The sequence below is a fragment of the Dicentrarchus labrax genome, unplaced genomic scaffold (genome assembly GCF_905237075.1).
Source record: "Dicentrarchus labrax unplaced genomic scaffold, dlabrax2021, whole genome shotgun sequence".
NCBI lineage: Eukaryota > Metazoa > Chordata > Actinopteri > Moronidae > Dicentrarchus > Dicentrarchus labrax.
This window is the reverse complement of record NW_026136710.1, coordinates 23,864,321-23,883,403: the sequence shown is the minus strand read 5'-3', so window position 1 is coordinate 23,883,403 and position 19,083 is coordinate 23,864,321. Positions and strand designations below refer to the sequence as shown.

The 19,083-nt window shown below is 40.3% G+C and overlaps 1 protein-coding gene across 4 annotated transcripts in view; it reads left to right on the top strand.

Annotated features, from left to right (window-relative positions):
- The window catches only part of LOC127370354 (pre-B-cell leukemia transcription factor 3-like), a 38,310-nt gene that overhangs the window by 10,050 nt on the left and 9,177 nt on the right, over positions 1–19,083 (top strand). The window contains exons 3-9 of one of the 4 annotated variants that reach the window (XM_051412344.1): positions 5,619–5,860; positions 8,219–8,409; positions 9,301–9,436; positions 13,328–13,357; positions 14,328–14,493; positions 14,904–14,981; positions 16,152–18,055. In XM_051412344.1, coding sequence (XP_051268304.1) covers positions 5,619–5,860; positions 8,219–8,409; positions 9,301–9,436; positions 13,328–13,357; positions 14,328–14,493; positions 14,904–14,981; positions 16,152–16,300 — 992 coding nt within the window. In that variant the 3' untranslated portion in view covers positions 16,301–18,055. Of the gene's footprint in view, positions 1–5,618; positions 5,861–8,218; positions 8,410–9,300; positions 9,437–13,327; positions 13,358–14,327; positions 14,494–14,903; positions 14,982–16,151; positions 18,056–19,083 lie in introns of those variants that run through there. The other 3 variants (XM_051412346.1, XM_051412345.1, XM_051412347.1) reach the window with 3 other exon arrangements.

Below are 19,083 nucleotides of genomic sequence, written 5' to 3'. Positions count from 1 at the left end.
CCTTCCCTCTATGATAAAATGTATGCATTACAGCAACAGGCAAACCAGAAATAATTCATTTTCAGTAATAACACTAGTACAATTTACTGAGCTTTAGCACACAGTGGTTCCACAGGACTTAAACAGCACAAAGTGCAGATAGATAGACGGGTTGGAAAAATGCCAATTGCTTCCTTAGCATGCTTGGACAGTAGCATTTCTCTCCTTAATAGTAGTGGGGCATAATGATGGTAGTGGTGGTCAGTCAGTTTGCTGGTCCAGCAATCTATTTTGTATGTGGATGCTGTTATGGCCAGTCAATACTGGTAGATGAGACTCAACAATCAACTATCTTTCTCAGCTCTGATTGGTTGTTTTCGTTCAGGCCCGGTGGATTCTTGCAAATGTCATAAGAAGTACAAGGAGGAGCCAGAGGAACCTGTCTCATGTACTACTGTCAGGATATAGTGAAAGTTTTTACATAGGTGTCATATATATTTATTTCTTATCTCTGACACAGAGACACACATTTTTGTTTTGTTTTAGAAGCTACATAAATACAACAGTGCAATGAGTTGTGTGATATGTCCTCTATTACAGGTATCTCCTGAGATATGTTTATGTCTTCATCTCAGTAGCAATACTGTTGCACTTGTACACATTATTTTGGCATGAAAATGCGTATCTTTAACGTGGAATTTACGGTGGCCGACAAGGGCAAACGCACCGCAAACGGCAAAATGCTGCCAACACGGGAATGATGCAAATCCAAAAACACACAAACACATAAAACAAATCCAACAGAAAAATGCAGCAACAGAAAAATGCTGCAATCACAGAAACGAAGCAGAAGCACAAATATCTTTCAGGTCTGGTCCCACAGGACTGGTCCATCCCTCAAGTCGGGTCCCCCTAGTGGCCTGGCGCACTTCCATTTTGTCCAGCGAATTTCCAGCGTTTCTATCTGGCAGTTGTTTTGGGGTTTTGTGTGTTTTTGAAATGTGCAGCATTTTTCTTTGGCGTTTGTTTTGTGGGTTTGTTAGTTTGTCCTTCTGCTTCGTTTCTGTGATTGCAGCATTTTTCTTTTGCTGCGTTTTTCTGTTGGATTTGTTTTAGTTTGTGTGTTTTTGGATTTGCATCATTCCCGTTTTTGAAGCGTTTTGTCGTTTGCGGCGCGTTTGCCCTTGTCGGCCACCGTACGTTTGCCCACCGTAAGAATTAGATTGAAATGAATAATTCTCTCTTGAGAAACATATATAACCAAGATATGGTAACCCTATATTGACTGTCTGGACACTCTTTGTGATTGATTGACCCAGACTGGATGCAGAGTCATTACCATGTTATGTTTTATAGTATATTTTATTTTGTTTATCTTGTTTGTTCTTTGCGTGATAATAATTTCTCAACAAAATATAATTTCAAAAGACATTTTCCTGCGCTTAGAACGTCTCATTGCACGACCAGGAACAAGATGCAAATATAACGCCACTGAAGCTGCTGTCTGCGTGGACAAACCCCTCAAAGTACCTGTAGCTGCTGCGTAAATGTTCCACAGACAAAAGAATAGTGAAGATTGATCGTGTTTTGCACTATTGAAAAGCACTTACACACCTCTGCATTCTGCTCATTTGCTGCTGCCATGTGTGGAATGATCCTGTCCATTTCAATGAGGCAGTCAGGACACAGAGACAAACAGCTGCCCTTTCTGCACACAAGCCACAATTTATTGAATGAGACAGGCCGTAGACCACCTGCCACACCATCTACCTGTGTGTGTGTGTGTGTGTGTGTGTGTGTGTGTGTGTGATTGTGTTTAAGAGCCACAGAATAAATGCATCTCTGGGCATTATGTTTTTTTCCCCTCATTATTTTTCTATATTTCTGTCTGTTGTTTGGGAGGTACAAGGACCAGCTTCTGTGTTTGTGTTCTGAATAGCATAGGTAGAGGCGGCTGTGGCTCAGAGGAAGAGCAGGTCATCCACTAATCAGAAGGTTGTTGGTTCAATCCCCGGCTCCTCCCGCCACGTGTTGAAGTATCCTCAAGCAAGATACTGAACCCCAAATTGCTCCCGATGCTGTTTGGTGTGTGAATGTGTATGAATGTTAGTTTCTGTTCGATGGACTTTGCCATCACTGTGTGAATGTGTGTGAAAGGGTGAATGTGGCATGTAGTGTAAAAGTGCTTTGAGTGGTCGGAAGACTAGAAAGGCGCTATACAAGTACAGGTCCATTTACCATGGTAATCACTTAGCTTCCATGCACTCTTGTCTACAGACACCATCTCCACATTTAAGAGTAGGCTTAAGACGTTCCTTTTTGATAAAGCTTATAGTTAGGGCTGGATCAGGTGAGTCCTGAACCATCCCTTAGTGCTGCTATAGGCCTACACTATCGGGGGATCTCCCATGATGCCTTCCTCTCTCTCTCTTTCTGCACTCATTCATGTCCCATTAATGCATGTTACTAACTTCACTTCTTCCCCGGAGTTCTTGTGCTTTCTCGTCTCGCAGGTTCTCATGGATCCTGGTGGAGCCTCCTGCCATGATCCTGCTAGATTGCCATAGCTAATATCACTGATTATTATTATTATTATTATTATTACCATTATTATTATTAATACAGAGTCTATTATAACTATAATCACTGCTTATTCTCTCTCTCTCTCTCTCTCTCTCTCTCTCTCTCTCTCTCTCTCTCTAATATAGAGATAACTTCTGTTATGAATTGGCACTATACAAATAAAATTGAATTGAAAAATAGTTACAGTTCAAGTTTGATTGTTGATGCAGTGAACGTTGTTTGTTTCTTTTTTGTATTATTTGTATATAATAACATGAAATATCAAGCCAAGGGTTTTCTGGGGGGAACATGCATACAGGGTGTGTTGATGATGTGTATGATTATATGATATTGTGTGTATGAATTAGCTTGCATTATGGCTTTGGTTCACATCTCAGGGTTTGGGAACTCCAAAAACACAATGGAGCTCTATGGCACAGAGGAATAAGATATCAGGTTCTGGATTCACACACAATATTTATTAGTAGGATACATCTATTGTTAGTTTGAGTAAGCTTTGTTAACAATAAGAAAAAATTATAAGATTACCACACTTGAATAATGAAGTACATTTTAATGTGAAATTCTGCATGGTTTACACACAATCTGAAAAAGAAATATTACCTTTTTGTGTTGAACTACTTCCAACTCATAGACATAAGCAGAAAAAAGAGAAATACAATGCACATTTCTGTTATAATACAAAGTACTCTGACCAGTGAAGCATTCCTTCAGTGTCACTGTTAACTTCTTTCTCTCTTACATGTCACTTAGTTCTGATGCACATGGTGTGTGCAATATCATACATGGCACCTGTATTATGACCTACTTTCATCAACTTAGCTTTGGAGAGGTTGGACAACCCCCAATGCCACAATCAAAATCCCTGTGAAGTGTCTCAAACAGCTAGCAGTAGGAGTGGAAGTGACAGCTGGATGGGGGGAACACCACATCAGGGCTCCTTGTTACAGTTAATGTCGCTGACATGAGAATCAGAGCCTGGCTGGATGCATCGCAGCAGTGCTATATGGTAGAAGGAGGTGGACAGCAGGAGAGGGAATAGTGAGGTTGGAGGCTACTGTGAGCACTCAAACCAGAGAGGGCTTTATGTTTATTGCATACTCAAGGGCATAAATTCCAGTTGGGATGATAGGACAGGGCCATGTCCCCCTCACTTATATAGTTTTGTGACCGATTTTCTTACTAAAACCTCTCTAAACATTGTCCTCTTATTGTCTTGATGCCAAAATCCCACTAGTTGCATTCAGTTATTACCATGTGCTCACAAGCAACAGCGAGTGGTTCTGCAAGTGCTCTATGAACTGTATTTAAAGTCTTGGTGGTGTCATGCAGCTAGGCAATGGGTCAGTGGTGCCAGAATGAGTTTCAAAGCGGAGGGCATTCAGCTTTGGATAATGTACATTAGTGAACTAAGCTCAGCTTTCCAGTTAGTCCTAAATGGAATTCCACTGGAATGTGGACCAGTATATCGACCCCAGTACACAGAAATATTCAAATATGCGAGGTCAATAACACATTGCTGTATACAAAAAAACAACCTATCTTGAGGTCAGAGGTCAAGGGATCCCTTAGAAAATAGCCATGTCACTTTTTCCATCACCAGAATTTTGGAGCGTCATTTAGCCCTTCCCAACAAGCTTGCATGACATGGTTGGTACCAATGGATATGTTGGGTTTCATGTGATACAAGTATTTAAAACGGAGCTTCAGCTTCTGACAGATAATTCAGATGTAGTCATCAGCGTAGAGCGGAATAAAGGTTACCATAACTGCCTGAAAGTGTTCATGCTGAGAGAGACAGTTCTCTGGCTGTCAAAACACAAAGAACTGGTTGGAGATTAGGCACCGGCTCTATCCCTGCAGGGCAAAGCCACTCCGTAATACGTCCAATCAAGGTGAATCGAAGAGGCCATGCACGCGTGGTACTTGACCACATGCTGCTTATCAGTGCTTAACCACCACATGTAGTGTGTCTTAAATAGTATCCATGTCAACTTGTAATCAAATGTTATAATGGAAATCACACCTTTAAAGGAGAATTATGGCTTATTAGAATTTGGGTTTTGTTTTTATAGCTCAAACACTGTGATGCTAAGTCATTAAATGTATGTGATGGCAAGTAAAACAAGTAATCAGACGACCACTTTATTTGGAGGTTAAACTGAAAGTGAGCACACCTTAAATGGTGCTACTTATTCCTCATTGCACTGGAAAACTGTTTGTGCACAATTATGGCAACTACAGTAAGATAAAGTTGGGTATTTAAACTGTGATGGATGTTGACAATGGACAGCTTCTGTTGTTTCTTTAAAAACGGAAATACTTCATATAATTGTATTTATGTATGCAGAAGGGTTACTGGACTATGTGCGGCAAAAGCAGAGCTTGTGAAGTGAGATGTCATTTGTGAAAATGGCCATCGGCTGGCTGTTAATGTGCACAGCAGTGGAGGTGGTGAGCAGGATGTGGGATCAGGTGTGAACGTTGTTTTCTTTCAGCTTAATGGGTTACACTGATACATTCTGTGTACCTCTCTCTCTCTCTCTCTCTCTCTCTCTCTCTCTCTGGGTGATTTGACTCTGAATTGTCTGTGTAACATATATGTTTCGATTAGGCCGTGTCTCTGTTTCAAGGGTGTTTTGACTCTGACTTGTCCGTGCAGTGTGGGTGTTTTGACTCTGCCGTGTGTCTGTAACATAGGTGTTTTGACCCTGATTTGTCTCTGCAATGTAAATGTGTTGAGTTGAATGAGTCAATGTAGGTGTTTTTGTGTTTGTCTTGGGTGTTTTGACTCTGACTTTTCTCTGCAATGTGGGAGTTTTGACTCAGATTTGAGTCTGCCTTGTGAACCTTTTGACTTTGACATGAGAAGCTCTTTGATATTTTTCTCAGTGACAAATGCATATTTATAATATTCTCCAAAAATATGAAAGAATTGCATCGTCTCTTCCATTAAATCCTTCCATTAATACTTTGACTCCCCTCTGGTCCGTTGAAACTTTTTGATTTCTGTCACACACATTAACATCAGCAGTGTTTTTGTCTTTGCTTGTCAGGTCTGAATATCCGTGGTGCACAGGAAGAAGAACCTCCAGACACCCAACTGATGAGACTGGACAACATGCTGCTGGCTGAGGGGGTTGCTGGACTGGAGAAAGGGGGTGGAGGAGCAGTGGCTACAGCTGCAGCAGCTGCAGCGGGCAGCGTGGCAGATAACTCCATCGAACACTCCGACTACAGGGCCAAGCTGACACAGATCAGACAGATATATCACACTGAGCTAGAAAAATATGAACAGGTGAATCACTGATTCTGTAGCTGCTACTAATAATTAAACCTTTAATTTTTTACTGTGAATATGTCATTTTATATATTTTGTCCTCCTGCTTTTGTATTTGGCTTAAGTAAATTAGTATTAGGGCCATACTAAGAGATTTTTTTTGTTTTTTGGGAAATTACGAGAATAAAGTCATAATATTACGAGAATAAAGTCATAATATTAGGTCTACGAGAATAAAGTCGTAACATTACGAGAATGAAGTCGTAACATTACGAGAATAAAGTCATAATATTAGGACTATGAGAATAAAGTCGTAACATTACGAGAATAAAGTCGTAACATTACGAGAATAAAGTCGTAATATTACGAGAATAAAATCATAATATTACTAGAATAAAGTCGTAACATTACGAGAATAAAGTCATAATATTACGAGAATAAAGTCGTAACATTACGAGAATAAAGTCGTAATATTACGAGAATAAAGTCATAATATTAGGTCTACGAGAATAAAGTCGTAACATTACGAGAATAAAGTTGTAATATTGTGAGAATAAAGTCATAATATTACAAGAATGAAGTCATAATATTAGGTCTACGAGAATAAAGTCGTAACATTACGAGAATAAAGTTGTAATATTGTGAGAATAAAGTCATAATATTACAAGAATGAAGTCGTAATATTGCGAGAATAATTCAATTCAATTCAATTTTATTTGTATAGCGCCAATTCATAACAGAAGTTATCTCAGGACACTTTTCAAATAGAGCAGGTCTAGACCGAACTCTTCAACATTAATTACAGAGACCCAACAGTACCACCATGAGCAAGCACTTGGCGACAAGGGCAAGGAAAAACTGCCTGTTAAAAGGCAGAAACCTAAAGCCATAATATTATGAGAATAAAGTAGTAATTTTATGAGAACTGTCAGCCTGTTGGCTCAGCCAGCAAAACTGTTTAACGACGACATTATCAATACGTTAGCTTACCTGTTGACTGTACGGTACAACTGAGACAAACAGCGGCTGCTGGGCTCAGGCTGAGGCTGCTGTTTGGTTGAGCTGGTCACGTCAGATCTTGATAACTCTATCGAAGCTTTTTTCTCATTAAAACAACTTTATTATTTATTTATTTATTATGACATTATTCACACTACTTTATTCTCGTAGACCTAATATTATGACTTTATTCTCGTAATATTATGACTTCTTCTCGTAATTTAAAAAAATAATAATATTTTTTTCTCTTAGTAATATATATAATAGTAGTAATATAATACTCCGTTGTACAATCCTCCATTGTGCAGTTGGTGTCTTTTATTGTAAGTGAGCTAGTGCAGTTTTACTAAGGAATGAAAGTACTTTAACATGAAACTCCATCCATTTATTTTTTTGTCACTTTTTTGACAAATTTAATCTAATATTGGACAGATTTGGCACATACAATATGTGGGTGAGCCTGAAAAATTACTCATTTCACTCATTCCTGACAGTAGTACATGAGACAGATAATCTGTGCCTCGTTCCTCTGGCTCCTCCTGGTGCTCCTAATGCCATTTGTCTCATTCCCTGGGCATAAAATACAGACACTTTTGGACCTTGGAAATGAGAGTCAACAATCAATTATCTTTAAGCCTCCAACCCAAAGTGTCTTTAAATCTCTCTTCGCTCTGATTGATTGTTTTCATTCATGCCCGGTTCAAATGCCATATTATTTGAAAGTAGCACTTCTGGTTGCAGGTGCACAGTACCCTACTCTATGTAGCGCTGCACTAGTGGGAAGATGCATCGGTTTTTGCAAGTCAAAAGTCCAATAGAAAGGGAGCAGTCAATACAGAGAGAAATAATACTCATTACAATGAAAAATGCAATTTGTAATTAGAGACCCCTACAGATGTATGATTTTACTGCGTACTAAGGAGCTCAGTTCCCACTGCATCCCAGATAACTCGAACCCTTGTTGCTGCCAAATCTTTCTGGATGTGGCCTCTTTGAAATACAGTAGTTTGGCATAACTCTGAAATATATGCTTAGAATTTGATCCAAAACCTATAATCAATTCATAATCTATTCAGTTATAGACCATGACACCCTTTTTGAGCGTCATGAGAATCTTATTAAGGGACAGAACGCAGATAATAATGTGTCTTCCTGTTCAAAGGCTAAACAGGGAGTACTGCAGGGATTAGTACTGGGACCCTTTTTGTTTTGTATGCATTCTGCCACCAGATCAAATATGTTATTCTGATTCTGTGATTAATTTTCTCATGGTGAGCCTATATGTACTTTATATTACATACATCTCCTCTTACATCACTGCTGAACTGTGGGGGGACTACATGTGCCTAACTTTGTGTCTCTGTGATATTTCATTAGGCCTGCAATGAATTCACCACTCATGTAATGAACCTGCTGAAAGAGCAGTCACGGACACGACCCATCTCACCAAAAGAGATTGAACGCATGGTGAACATCATTCACCACAAGTTCAGCTCCATCCAAATGCAGCTCAAGCAGAGCACCTGTGAGGCTGTCATGATCCTGCGGTCTAGGTTCCTGGACGCTAGGTGAGTCTGGAACATAAAAACATACATATAGAGATGTAAACTTGGATGGTGTTTCTCCAACACCAGCTCGGTCCAGATATCGATATCTCAACAATTACCCCCCAGATGGTCGTTACTGAAGAAACCTTCAGTCAAATATGTTCTCCATCTTGGGTATAATGAGTTCACCTGGATATGGGGGAGTTTATTGTAATTGAATGAAGACAAGATGATTTCTTAACAGATATCTTGTCTAAATGAATTTGTCACAGGCAGCTCTGGGCTCAAGATACTGTGTGCAAGAAGGTTATGCAAGAGATACGAGTTCACTGAGCCAAGAGCATGGCAGAGAAATATATAGGATTAGATATCCTCTATATTTAGAGAAAATATTTTTTGCTCAAAGGTGATATATATATATACTCATACTTGCATGCAATATCTTGAACCCAGAGCTGTTCCCATTCACTTGAATGATAGAGTGATATTTTTGACCGGTATTGTATATATCTGTATGTAAATAAGTAAACGCGTTGCCATGTAGTTTTTTTTATGTCCTGCAGATGGCTGGAGCCAAGATATCAAGACAACTTCAGCTTGTCTGAAATTCATTAACAACACAGTATTTCTTATTTTCATAGTGTAACAGTTGTACCAAGACAGCACACTTTTTCTAATCCTCCTCATGCCTAAACCTAACAAAACAAAAACTAGCCAGTCAGAGTCAGTTAAGGCACATCCATGGGTGAAAAAATCAAGTGTTATGCAGGTGCATAACAGTGCACAGGAGTGTGTAGCTGGACTTACCAGGAGGTGGCAGTACGCAATAATAAGTATTGTGTAATGTAGCCAAAAATCAGTTTCAGGCATCTTAGAATCTCATCATTATCGCATCTCTTTTCCTTCTCTTAGGCGGAAAAGGCGGAACTTTAGCAAACAAGCCACGGAAATTCTGAATGAGTATTTTTATTCACACCTGAGTAATCCATACCCCAGTGAGGAGGCCAAAGAGGAGCTTGCAAAAAAGTGCAGCATCACTGTTTCCCAGGTGAGGAAAAAAAAGTAGCAAAATGTATTTAGCAAAAACCTTGTTATTGTTCTACAAGATAAGCTGCCAAACCAAAAGATATAAAGACAGCTTGTTCCCACAGGCTGTGTGTATTATTTAAAATGTTATGACTTGTTAATTAGTTTAAAAGTATCATAAGGGGAACTATATCTTAATTTTATTCTACCACCCTGCATTGTAAATGACAATAAATTATCATCCATGAATCCTTGATTAATAGTTGTATCATGTTATTAAGTCATGCTCAAGGTGTCTGGTGATCACACACACACATCTTGTCATATTGTGATGGCATTATCTGAGAATAACATACATTAAAAACTTATAATGAGTTATATTTCTTATTCTTAAGCTATTGGGTAATGAAAAATCTCAGATAATGCTTATAATGGCTTCACACCTTGCAATAACAAATTAATTAATTAATATATCGGAATAATTATAATATAATATTTAAAGCTGCAGTAACTTTCAATATATCCTGAAAGTAGTACACAAGAAAGATAATCTGTAAAGAATTTTTTTTAAATAATTTGTTGTTTTCCTTTAGGCCACTGGATTCTTGTAAATGCCATTAGGAGCACTAGGAGGAGCCAGAGGAACCTGATTTATTCACAGATTATCTGTCTCATGCACTACTGTCCGGATATAGTCATAAGTTTTAGCCAATATGACATAAAGTTAGTTTTATAAAAGTTATCTACTGGAGCTTTAAATTGCCATCTAAAACAATAATAATATTAGCAGATACTGCCTCTCTACATTTCCATGCATTGAAACTTTAGTTAGCAAGCTATATGTAAGATGGGCTGGTGGTAGAAAAGGGTTGTGTGACCTGAAGAGATGTTGGCTCACTGTATATCCCCACACCATGACTCCTCCTGAGCTGCTGATGTGGAGCTGTTCACTGGCCACCAGGAGGAATCTGTGCATATACTGGGCAGCTCCCAGCTGCTATGGTGTTTAACTAGTAAAAGTTTAACATTAGCATTGCTATGATAAGGCTCTTTAGACGGTCACTGGGTTACTGTCATTAGAATTTGCCAATCTGATAAAGGTCTCTGTCTTTACAGATCCCACCAAAGAGACTCTGTGAAAGCCACCAATTAGCCTCTACTCTTCGTACTACCCAGCTTAATTTCCATATTGAGCTCATGACTCCAAAAATGAATCCTGCTACTATCTGAATAATAGCACAATTTCACACTGGTTTCAACACTTTGTACAATTACCAAACCAGGGTCTGTTTAGTTCATTTATGATCTTCATTGTCCCACAAGAGTACATTCTTTTGCTGCAAAGCTTCATGAAAGACAGTAAATAAGCACAATAAAATTGGAATGCACAAATTCTGGGCCGATATCAATACAGATGTTTAAAATAGCAATTTGGCCAATAGCCAATGTTTTTTTTAATGTTATTTATTTTCCTTTGTTGCCTGGAAAACTACACAACAAATCTACAAAGATGAGCATCTCTGCTGATTATTTTTCCAAAATCAGAGTTGGAAATTTAGCAACATTTAGCCAGCGCAAAATTATACAACACAGATAGAACAAATAATCATCGGCTACTGGCGGTGGAGAAAGGTATTTCATTTGCCAAAAAAGGCTGATGTTAACAAGATGATAAATCAGTGCATCCTTACAATACAATAAGACAATATATAGAGACCACCAGACACTGACAGGACTCAAACAACACCATCACAAGGCGATCCCTTAACAGCCATTTAGCCCACATTTGTTGCTTCTTGATAGCCTCACAGAATTTGTTTGTGTTGATTCAAAAAAAAAAATTATTCTCTGTTGGCTTGGAGGATAAAATCATAACCACCAGCAGCCCAAAGATCTTGTCCGTCCACAGCCAACAGCGCCACCTAGAGTGCATATCAGGCCAAACAAAATATATACAGTCATGGAAAAAATTATTAGACCACCCTTGTTTTCTTCAATTTCTTGTTAATTTTAATGCCTGGTACCACTAAAGGTATATTACCTGAAGAATGAAATGAACACGACAAAAAATGCAGCTGATTCCATAATACTTTATGTCCTATTTGACATGCTTAAGCTTAATTGTATTCCCAGGGTATATAAGAGGCCATTTCATGTCATAAGCAGCACTGCACATGCAAAGGCCTAGAGTGGTTTCCTGCTTACATTCAAGCCGTAGCACAACTCAGAAGTTGTCAGCTCTCACATGATGCCTAAAATAAAAGAATTATGTGAAGCCACAAAGGCAGCCATCTTGGCACTGCTGGAAATTGGCATGAGTGAGAGACAGGTAGCCAAAAAACTGAAGATCTCCAAGACAGCCGTTCATTACACCAAGAAAAAGCATGCTGAACATGGTACTACCAAATTGCTAGCTGGTCGAGGCAGGAAACGTCTTTCTACACCACGAGATGACCGTGCACTCATCCGTTCCTGTGTCAGGAATTGTCGTAGTAAAAATTAGTGGGCACTGTCGAGAAATGTGACTTGTTCAGCAAGGACAGTTCGAAACCGACTTCTTGAAGCTGGTCTGAAGTCACACAGGGCACGGAAGAAGCCCTTCATCAACGAAAGGCAGAGGAACGCCCGGTTACTCTTTGCTAGGGATCACAAGGATTGGACTGTTGATGATTGGGCTGAGGTTCTCTTCAGTGATGAATCCAATTTTGAGTTGATGCCCACTCCAGCCAACTTACTGGTTAGGACGAAGCCTGGAGAAGTCTACAAACCAGACTGTCTTGCCCCTACAGTAAAACATGGGGGGTGATCAGTGATGATCTGGGGTTGTTTCAGTATGGGTGGAACAAGGAAAATACAATTGTGTGAAGGGCGAAGAAACCAGGTCACGTACAGGGCTACTTTTGAAAACAGTCTTCTTCCATCAGCTGATAAACTCTTTCCTGCCTCGAATGACTGGATTTTCCAACAAGACAATGCCCCTTGCCACACGGAAAGGTCAGTTAAAGCCTGGATGGAGAACCAGAACATTCGAACCATGCCTTGGCCTGCTCAATCACCAGATCTAAATCCAATTGAAAACCTGTGGAACATCATCAAACTCAAAATGGAGAACCACAAGCCCAAAAACAAAGCAAATTTGTTTGAATTTTTGCAACAGGAATGGGCTGCTGTGACAGCAGAACAATGTCAGAAGCTGGTGGAGAGCATGCCAAGATGCATGGCTGCAGTCATCAAAAACAATGGTTATGCAATCAAGTACTATCTCCGGTGTGTATCATGCGACTAAAACAGACAGAAAAGAAAACATGGAATGCCTAAAAGAACTGTTTTTGGCAGTACAATGCCATAGATATTGATGTAAGAACTTAAGTGATTTTGGTTATTATCAAGAAAACCATGGAAAATGGCTAGATATCAGCTCTTAAATTAAACTCTTATGAGCTATTTTTGTTGTTATCATTATATTTGTCCAAACAAATGTACCTTTAGTTGTACCCGGCATTAAAATGAACAAGAAACTGAAGAAACAAGGGTGGTCTAATATTTTTTTCCATGACTGTAACTATGCCTGTGTGGTGGAGACCAAACAGGCATTGTTGATCAACCAAGTGATAATGCCAGGGTGATCTATCTTGGCATCCGAATAGGAATTTTCTTAAAATAAACTCTATATTACAGCGTGCTTTCCGCAAACATACTTACATCTTATTTTATTATATATTATAGTTATTTTTAACAAAAATCCCCAAATAATTTCATTTAATATGTCACCTCCTGTGACTGTCCCTGTTTAGTTGTCAACTACAGAAGTTTCAGTGTCACATGTTGTATCTGTTGTGTCGGGGTCGGGATGTGAAATGTCAGGTCTGCAGAGTCCAGTACTGTAAAAAAGCCCGTTCTTTTTTGCCTTCAGGGCGGGGGAAGCACCATCACAGTGTCACAGGTATGTCACAATTCTCTCTCCTCATCTACTGTTTATTATTATGTTAATACATTCTTGTTATTTTTCTTAGTCATTTTATGACTGAATAGCTCCTGACCTAACAAAACACATAAAAACACACTTAAAATTCTGTTGCTGTGGTATCCATTTAATGGTCCGGTATTTCCCTCCAGAGGAGGATATGTGAAGGAGGACAGAACCATATTAAGGAGGAGAGTATGTAGCAAAATTATGAAGCGCAGCTGTGTGGTTTCTATCATGGAGAGAAGAAGAGAGGTTACAGCTGTCAGGTCCCAGTATGATTCAATATGTCTAGTATCCCCATACCTCATCTCTTTTCTCCCTAGTTTGTCTCCCTCTGTTCATATTCCTAGTATTTTCACACTGTTCGTTTAAACACAGTTTAAAACGAACATGTTGCTACTGTCACATGATTCTAGCACTCAAGAACGCACAGATTTACTGTGCAACTTTCTGGTGTGAACAAGGCTTAGTGAAATTTAGAGTCCATATTATCACAATTTATTTGCTAATTAGCCTTCAATTCACCAGGACGAGGGGGATGTTTTGAAAAAGGCAGTGGAGGCGATTTCATTGTAGGGAGAACTTGGTAAATGTCACTTATACACACAAAGGTCACCAGCCCTACACACACGTACACAGTGGCCAATGACCTTTAAGCTGTCGTATGTCGTTATTGTCTATCCTTGGTTGCTCTTTAGAAGCTCTGTGTGTAGTATGACCTGGAATACTCCTACTCCTCAACACTGCCACTCTATTAACCACTGCTCCCTTTTAACACAGATTTGACTACAGTGTAGTTTTGATTTCACATTGAAATCAAGGAGCACACTGTCTGTCAACATGGTATTTTTAAGTCAACCACACAAAACCAGTGTTGGATTTGTAGTAAAATGACAGATGTGTGAAAACTGTTTTTTTTCTCTCCTTCCCTTTTTTTCTCCACCAGGTTTCTAACTGGTTCGGTAACAAGAGGATTCGGTACAAGAAGAACATTGGCAAGTTCCAGGAGGAGGCCAATCTTTACGCAGCAAAGACAGCGGTGACGGCAACCCAGGCAGCAGCTGCTGCTGTCCACAACAGTCAAGCCAACTCTCCTGCCATACCCAACTCAGGTAGGACTTCAAATGTACAAATACTGTTAGATTAAGCAGGAATTTCTGTATTAGCTTAGGTTCGGTTTTCTACGAGTATTGTACACAAAGACAATGTTACCATGTCCTAAGATGTCAGTAATTATCTTGATGAGTACAATGTTATCATAACCGGTAGAACCATTGGTCAGAGCGGCAAAAATAAAACCCAAGTTGTAATAAACAGTAATTTCTTCTGAAGGAAGGTCTGACCACTAATGTGGCATCATTGTAATGTTATAATGTTATAAGGAGTTCGGTCTAGACCTACTCTATTTGAAAAGTGTCCTGAGATAACTTCTGTTATGAATTGGCGCTATACAAATAAAATTGAATTGAAATTGAATTGAATTGAATTGTGTTGAGCACATTTTCACTTTCTCTTTCCCCAGGCTTCCAAATGAAAGATGAGGATTTCCAACTGTATGCTGCTGACAGCAAAAACTCTCTGTTAACCAGCATGATCACTGGTATTGTACCTTTACAAACACAACATCCTACATGTGCTGCGCATTCAATGCCCATCTCTGTTCCTGCTCCATGGTGATTTCAGTGCAATCACTCCATGTGGGTTTAGTTTTCATTTTAAGGGTGGTAGTCATCCACCTTGCAATTATCCTGTCCTCACTATTAAGTTCTAATCCATTGCAGAAGGTATCTTTAATTTCATTTGACTAGCTCATTTCACTGCTCATAGTCCGTATTGTTAAACCCCATGTTTCTACAGTGGTCCAGAAGGGATAAACCAAATACTTGTCCTAGATAGGGGCGTTTGTGTTTTTCACGTTTTGTGGCCACTGTAGTTTCCCCTTTGCGCTTGGAAATGGGAGGGTGAAGCAAGGGGGTTGTAATCTGCAACTACAAGACTAGATGCCATAAGGTTATAAAGTCTGTTGCCTCCATGTTAGCAGATGGGACATGGGCCAAACTAAAAAATCTTAGTTTCATGTCATGATTGACTGCTGAGCCGTGCTTGCGATTGAGTTGGCCGCATGTATAGCATTTCTTTTCAGACCTGCTCTTTTTGAAAAGTGTCCTGAGATAACTTCTGTTATGAATTGGCGCTATACAAATAAAATTGAATTGAATTGAAATTGAAATGTATGAGCCGGACTACGATAACATGGCGGCAATCCTGATCACAGTGGTGGAAGATGGCAGCGACGCTTTCGGGGCCAACCAAAAAGGAATGCATCCACTAACAAGAAGATTGACTTGTATTTATTACCAGTTATTACCTGGAAAATATTTTTTCACTTGGATTTTTACATGCAATCTCACTCACACACACACACACACACACACACACACACACACACAGGGCTCATGGACATGATAATGTGGAGAGATGGTGGAGTGATGGGCTGCCACGTGGGAGCAGTTAGGGGTTCAGGGCCTTGCTCAAGGGCACATTGGCATTGCACAGAAGGAGAACTGGCACTTCTCCAGCTACCAATCCACACTCTATTCCATGGTCTGTGCAAGACTTGACCATCTGGTTCCCAAGCGAATTCCCTACAGACTAAATGTCTTCATTATGAACAATGGCCCAATAGAATCCTGTGTTCTGTGGTGTGTGCATGTGTTTTCCTTCTCAGCATGGCTCTCTTGTTCAGCTGCTTCCATCTCTTCCTCTCCAGGTTCTCCTGGTTCTTTTAACCTCCCAAACTCAGGGGACATGTTCATAAGCATGCAGAGTGTTAAAGAGGCCTCTTACCAGGGTGCTCAAGTTGGAGCCAATGTGCAGTCTCAGGTAGGAGCTCTGTACAGTACAAGGCCAATAGGTTGAAATGCCAACTAAAGATCTGAACTTGGCACCTGTGTTCCTGACATGTGACATGTGTATTTTACTGTTGTCCAACATGTATGTCTGGCCTTATGAGAACACACTGGATCACTGTTACACTACAGTCAGCAGAGCTTATCATGCTGTCCCCCGTGGGGGCCTCTCTGACCACGTCATGGTCCACCTGATTCCTACATACAGGCAGAAATTAAAGCTTTGTAAACCTGTTGTGAGGACATCAAAACAGTGGACCAGTGAAGCTGCGGAGGATCTTCAGGCGTGTTTGGACTCTACTGACTGGGATATTTTCAGGACTGCTACGAACAATCTGGATGAGTACACAGAGGCTGTGACGTCATACATCAGCTTCTGTGAGGACTGCTGTGTACCATCACGCACCAGGGTGAATTATAACAATGACAAACCCTGGTTCACAGCCAAACTCAGTCAGTTACGGTTACAGAAGGAACAAGAGTTTAGGAGTGCGGACAGCTCAGCAGGAGCCTGGGTAACTTCACAACTCCACACCTCTATGAATCCCTTCTCCTCCACCACAGTGACGACTCTCTGCCTCCAGGAGAGGGACGTCAACAGGCTCTTTAAGAGGCAGAACCCCTGCAAAGCAGCCGGACCAGATTCTGTCTCTCCATCCACCCTGAGGCACTGTGCTGACCAGCTGTCTACGGTGTTCACGGACATTTTCAACTCCTCACTGGAGACATGTCATGTGCCAGCCTGCTTCAAAGCATCCACCATCATCCCTGTCCCCAAAAAACCAAGGTCCACAGGACTCAATGACTACAGACCTGTTGCCCTCACCTCTGTGGTCATGAAGTCCTTTGAGCGCCTTCTGCTTTCCCACCTCAAAGCCATTAAGGACCCACTCCTGGACCCCCTGCAGTTCGCCTACAGAGCCAACAGGTCTGTAGACGATGCAGTAAACATGGTCCTGCACTTCACCCTCCAGCATCTGGACTCCCCAGGAACCTACGCCAGGATGTTTGTGGACTGCTTTCAACACCATCATCCCAGCTCTGTTACAGGACAAGCTCTCCCAGCTTGCTGTGCCTGACTCCACCTGCAGGTGGATCACAGACTTCCTGTCTGACAAGAAACAGCAGGTGAAGCTGGGGAAAAATGTCTCTGTCTCTCAGACCATCAGCACCGGATCCCGCCAAGGCTGCGTCCTTATCCTCTGCTCTTCTCCCTGTACATCAACAGCTGCACCTCCAGTCACCAGTCTGTCAGGCTCCTATAGTTCGCAGATGACACCGTATCATTCGATTTCCTGAGAAGGTGATCGGCTGCAATCTGCCATCCCTCCAGGACCTGTATGCCTCTAGGACCCTGAGACGTGCAGGCAAGATTGTGGCTGACCCCTCCGACCCCGAACACGAACTCTTTGCAACACTTCCCTCTGGTAGGAGGCTGCGGTCAATCAGGACCAAAACCTCATGCCACAAAAACAGTTTCTTTCCGTCTGCAGCTGGCCTCATTAACAAGGCCCGGAACCCCCACTTAAACTGACTCTTAATCCCACCCTGTATTTATGCATTACATTAATGCACTCCCGTTTTCTGTACAGTTTTCTTATCTTTCTTATCTTTATATATTTATATTTTAAAAGTACTTCTTGTGTGATTTTTGTGTGATTTGTATGTTTTTGTGTGATTTGTATATTTTATGCACCAATGCACCAAGACAAATTCCTCCTATGTGTACAATCCTACCTGGCAATAAACCTGATTCTGATTCTGATATGGTGTCTTTTTCCCTTTTTTAAATTTAAGGGTGCAGGAAGTAGATAGCTGAGTCTCATCATCAGGTCGTCAAATGCAGACGCTTTGGAATTGTGCTACCAACCTCTTTGGGGAGATCTCTCTCCTGATTGGATAAAGTGGGAACAGGATCCCAGAAAATGTATTCTCTGTTTTTTGCAGAAAGGAGGAACTGGGAAATCTGAACACTTATTTTAACAAAAAAATATCACCTACAGCAACTTTAACTTTATTTTGGTATTGCTGTACAGTACTTGGCTCAGACTCAAGCCCTTCTTGGCCTGGGAATTCCCATTTTTGTGATCATGTTATTTTTAAGAATTTGTGCTACCTGTGAATCTTGATTCTGGTCATATATTTTTGTTGTCCTAATGTTTATGACTTCGTCCCCCTGTCCCATGTCATACATGTGTAGTTTACTGTACTTTACTGTAGATACATAAATTTTTTTGGTCATTTGTTACTCACAGTGACAATGTTTACATGCACAAAATATTCATTTTTTTGCCCTTATTCCAAAAAAGACAATATTCTAATTAAGCTGTTTTTATGGCTAATGAAAATCAATATTCTACTAATATTCCTGGTTACATGCAGCTGTGCATACTGCAGGTGTGTGTTGAAATGTGGGCTTTTTCTTTATCCTCTACCCAAGCCTTGCAAACTGTTATGGAAAGCCAAAAGGGTCACAATTTGTTAAGAAAATGCTGTAAAAAGCTTCATCCAAACTGCTGTTTTTTACGCTGTAAAAAAAACACTTTTCCCCCCATGTTTTCTTGACAAATCGAGTTTAGAAAGTGACGAAATTGTGACCCTTTGCACAGAGCTGACTGTAAATGCAAACTGCAGTGGAAACCCCAAATGAGACGCATATCCAAAAAGGGCTGTATACATGTCCAGGTAATGCCCCTAAAACCTGAATAATATTGGCATATCCCATGTCCAAATCAGAAAATGCTCCATTCAGAAAAATATCAATTTCAATATATTTTTTTCCCGCTCTTATTT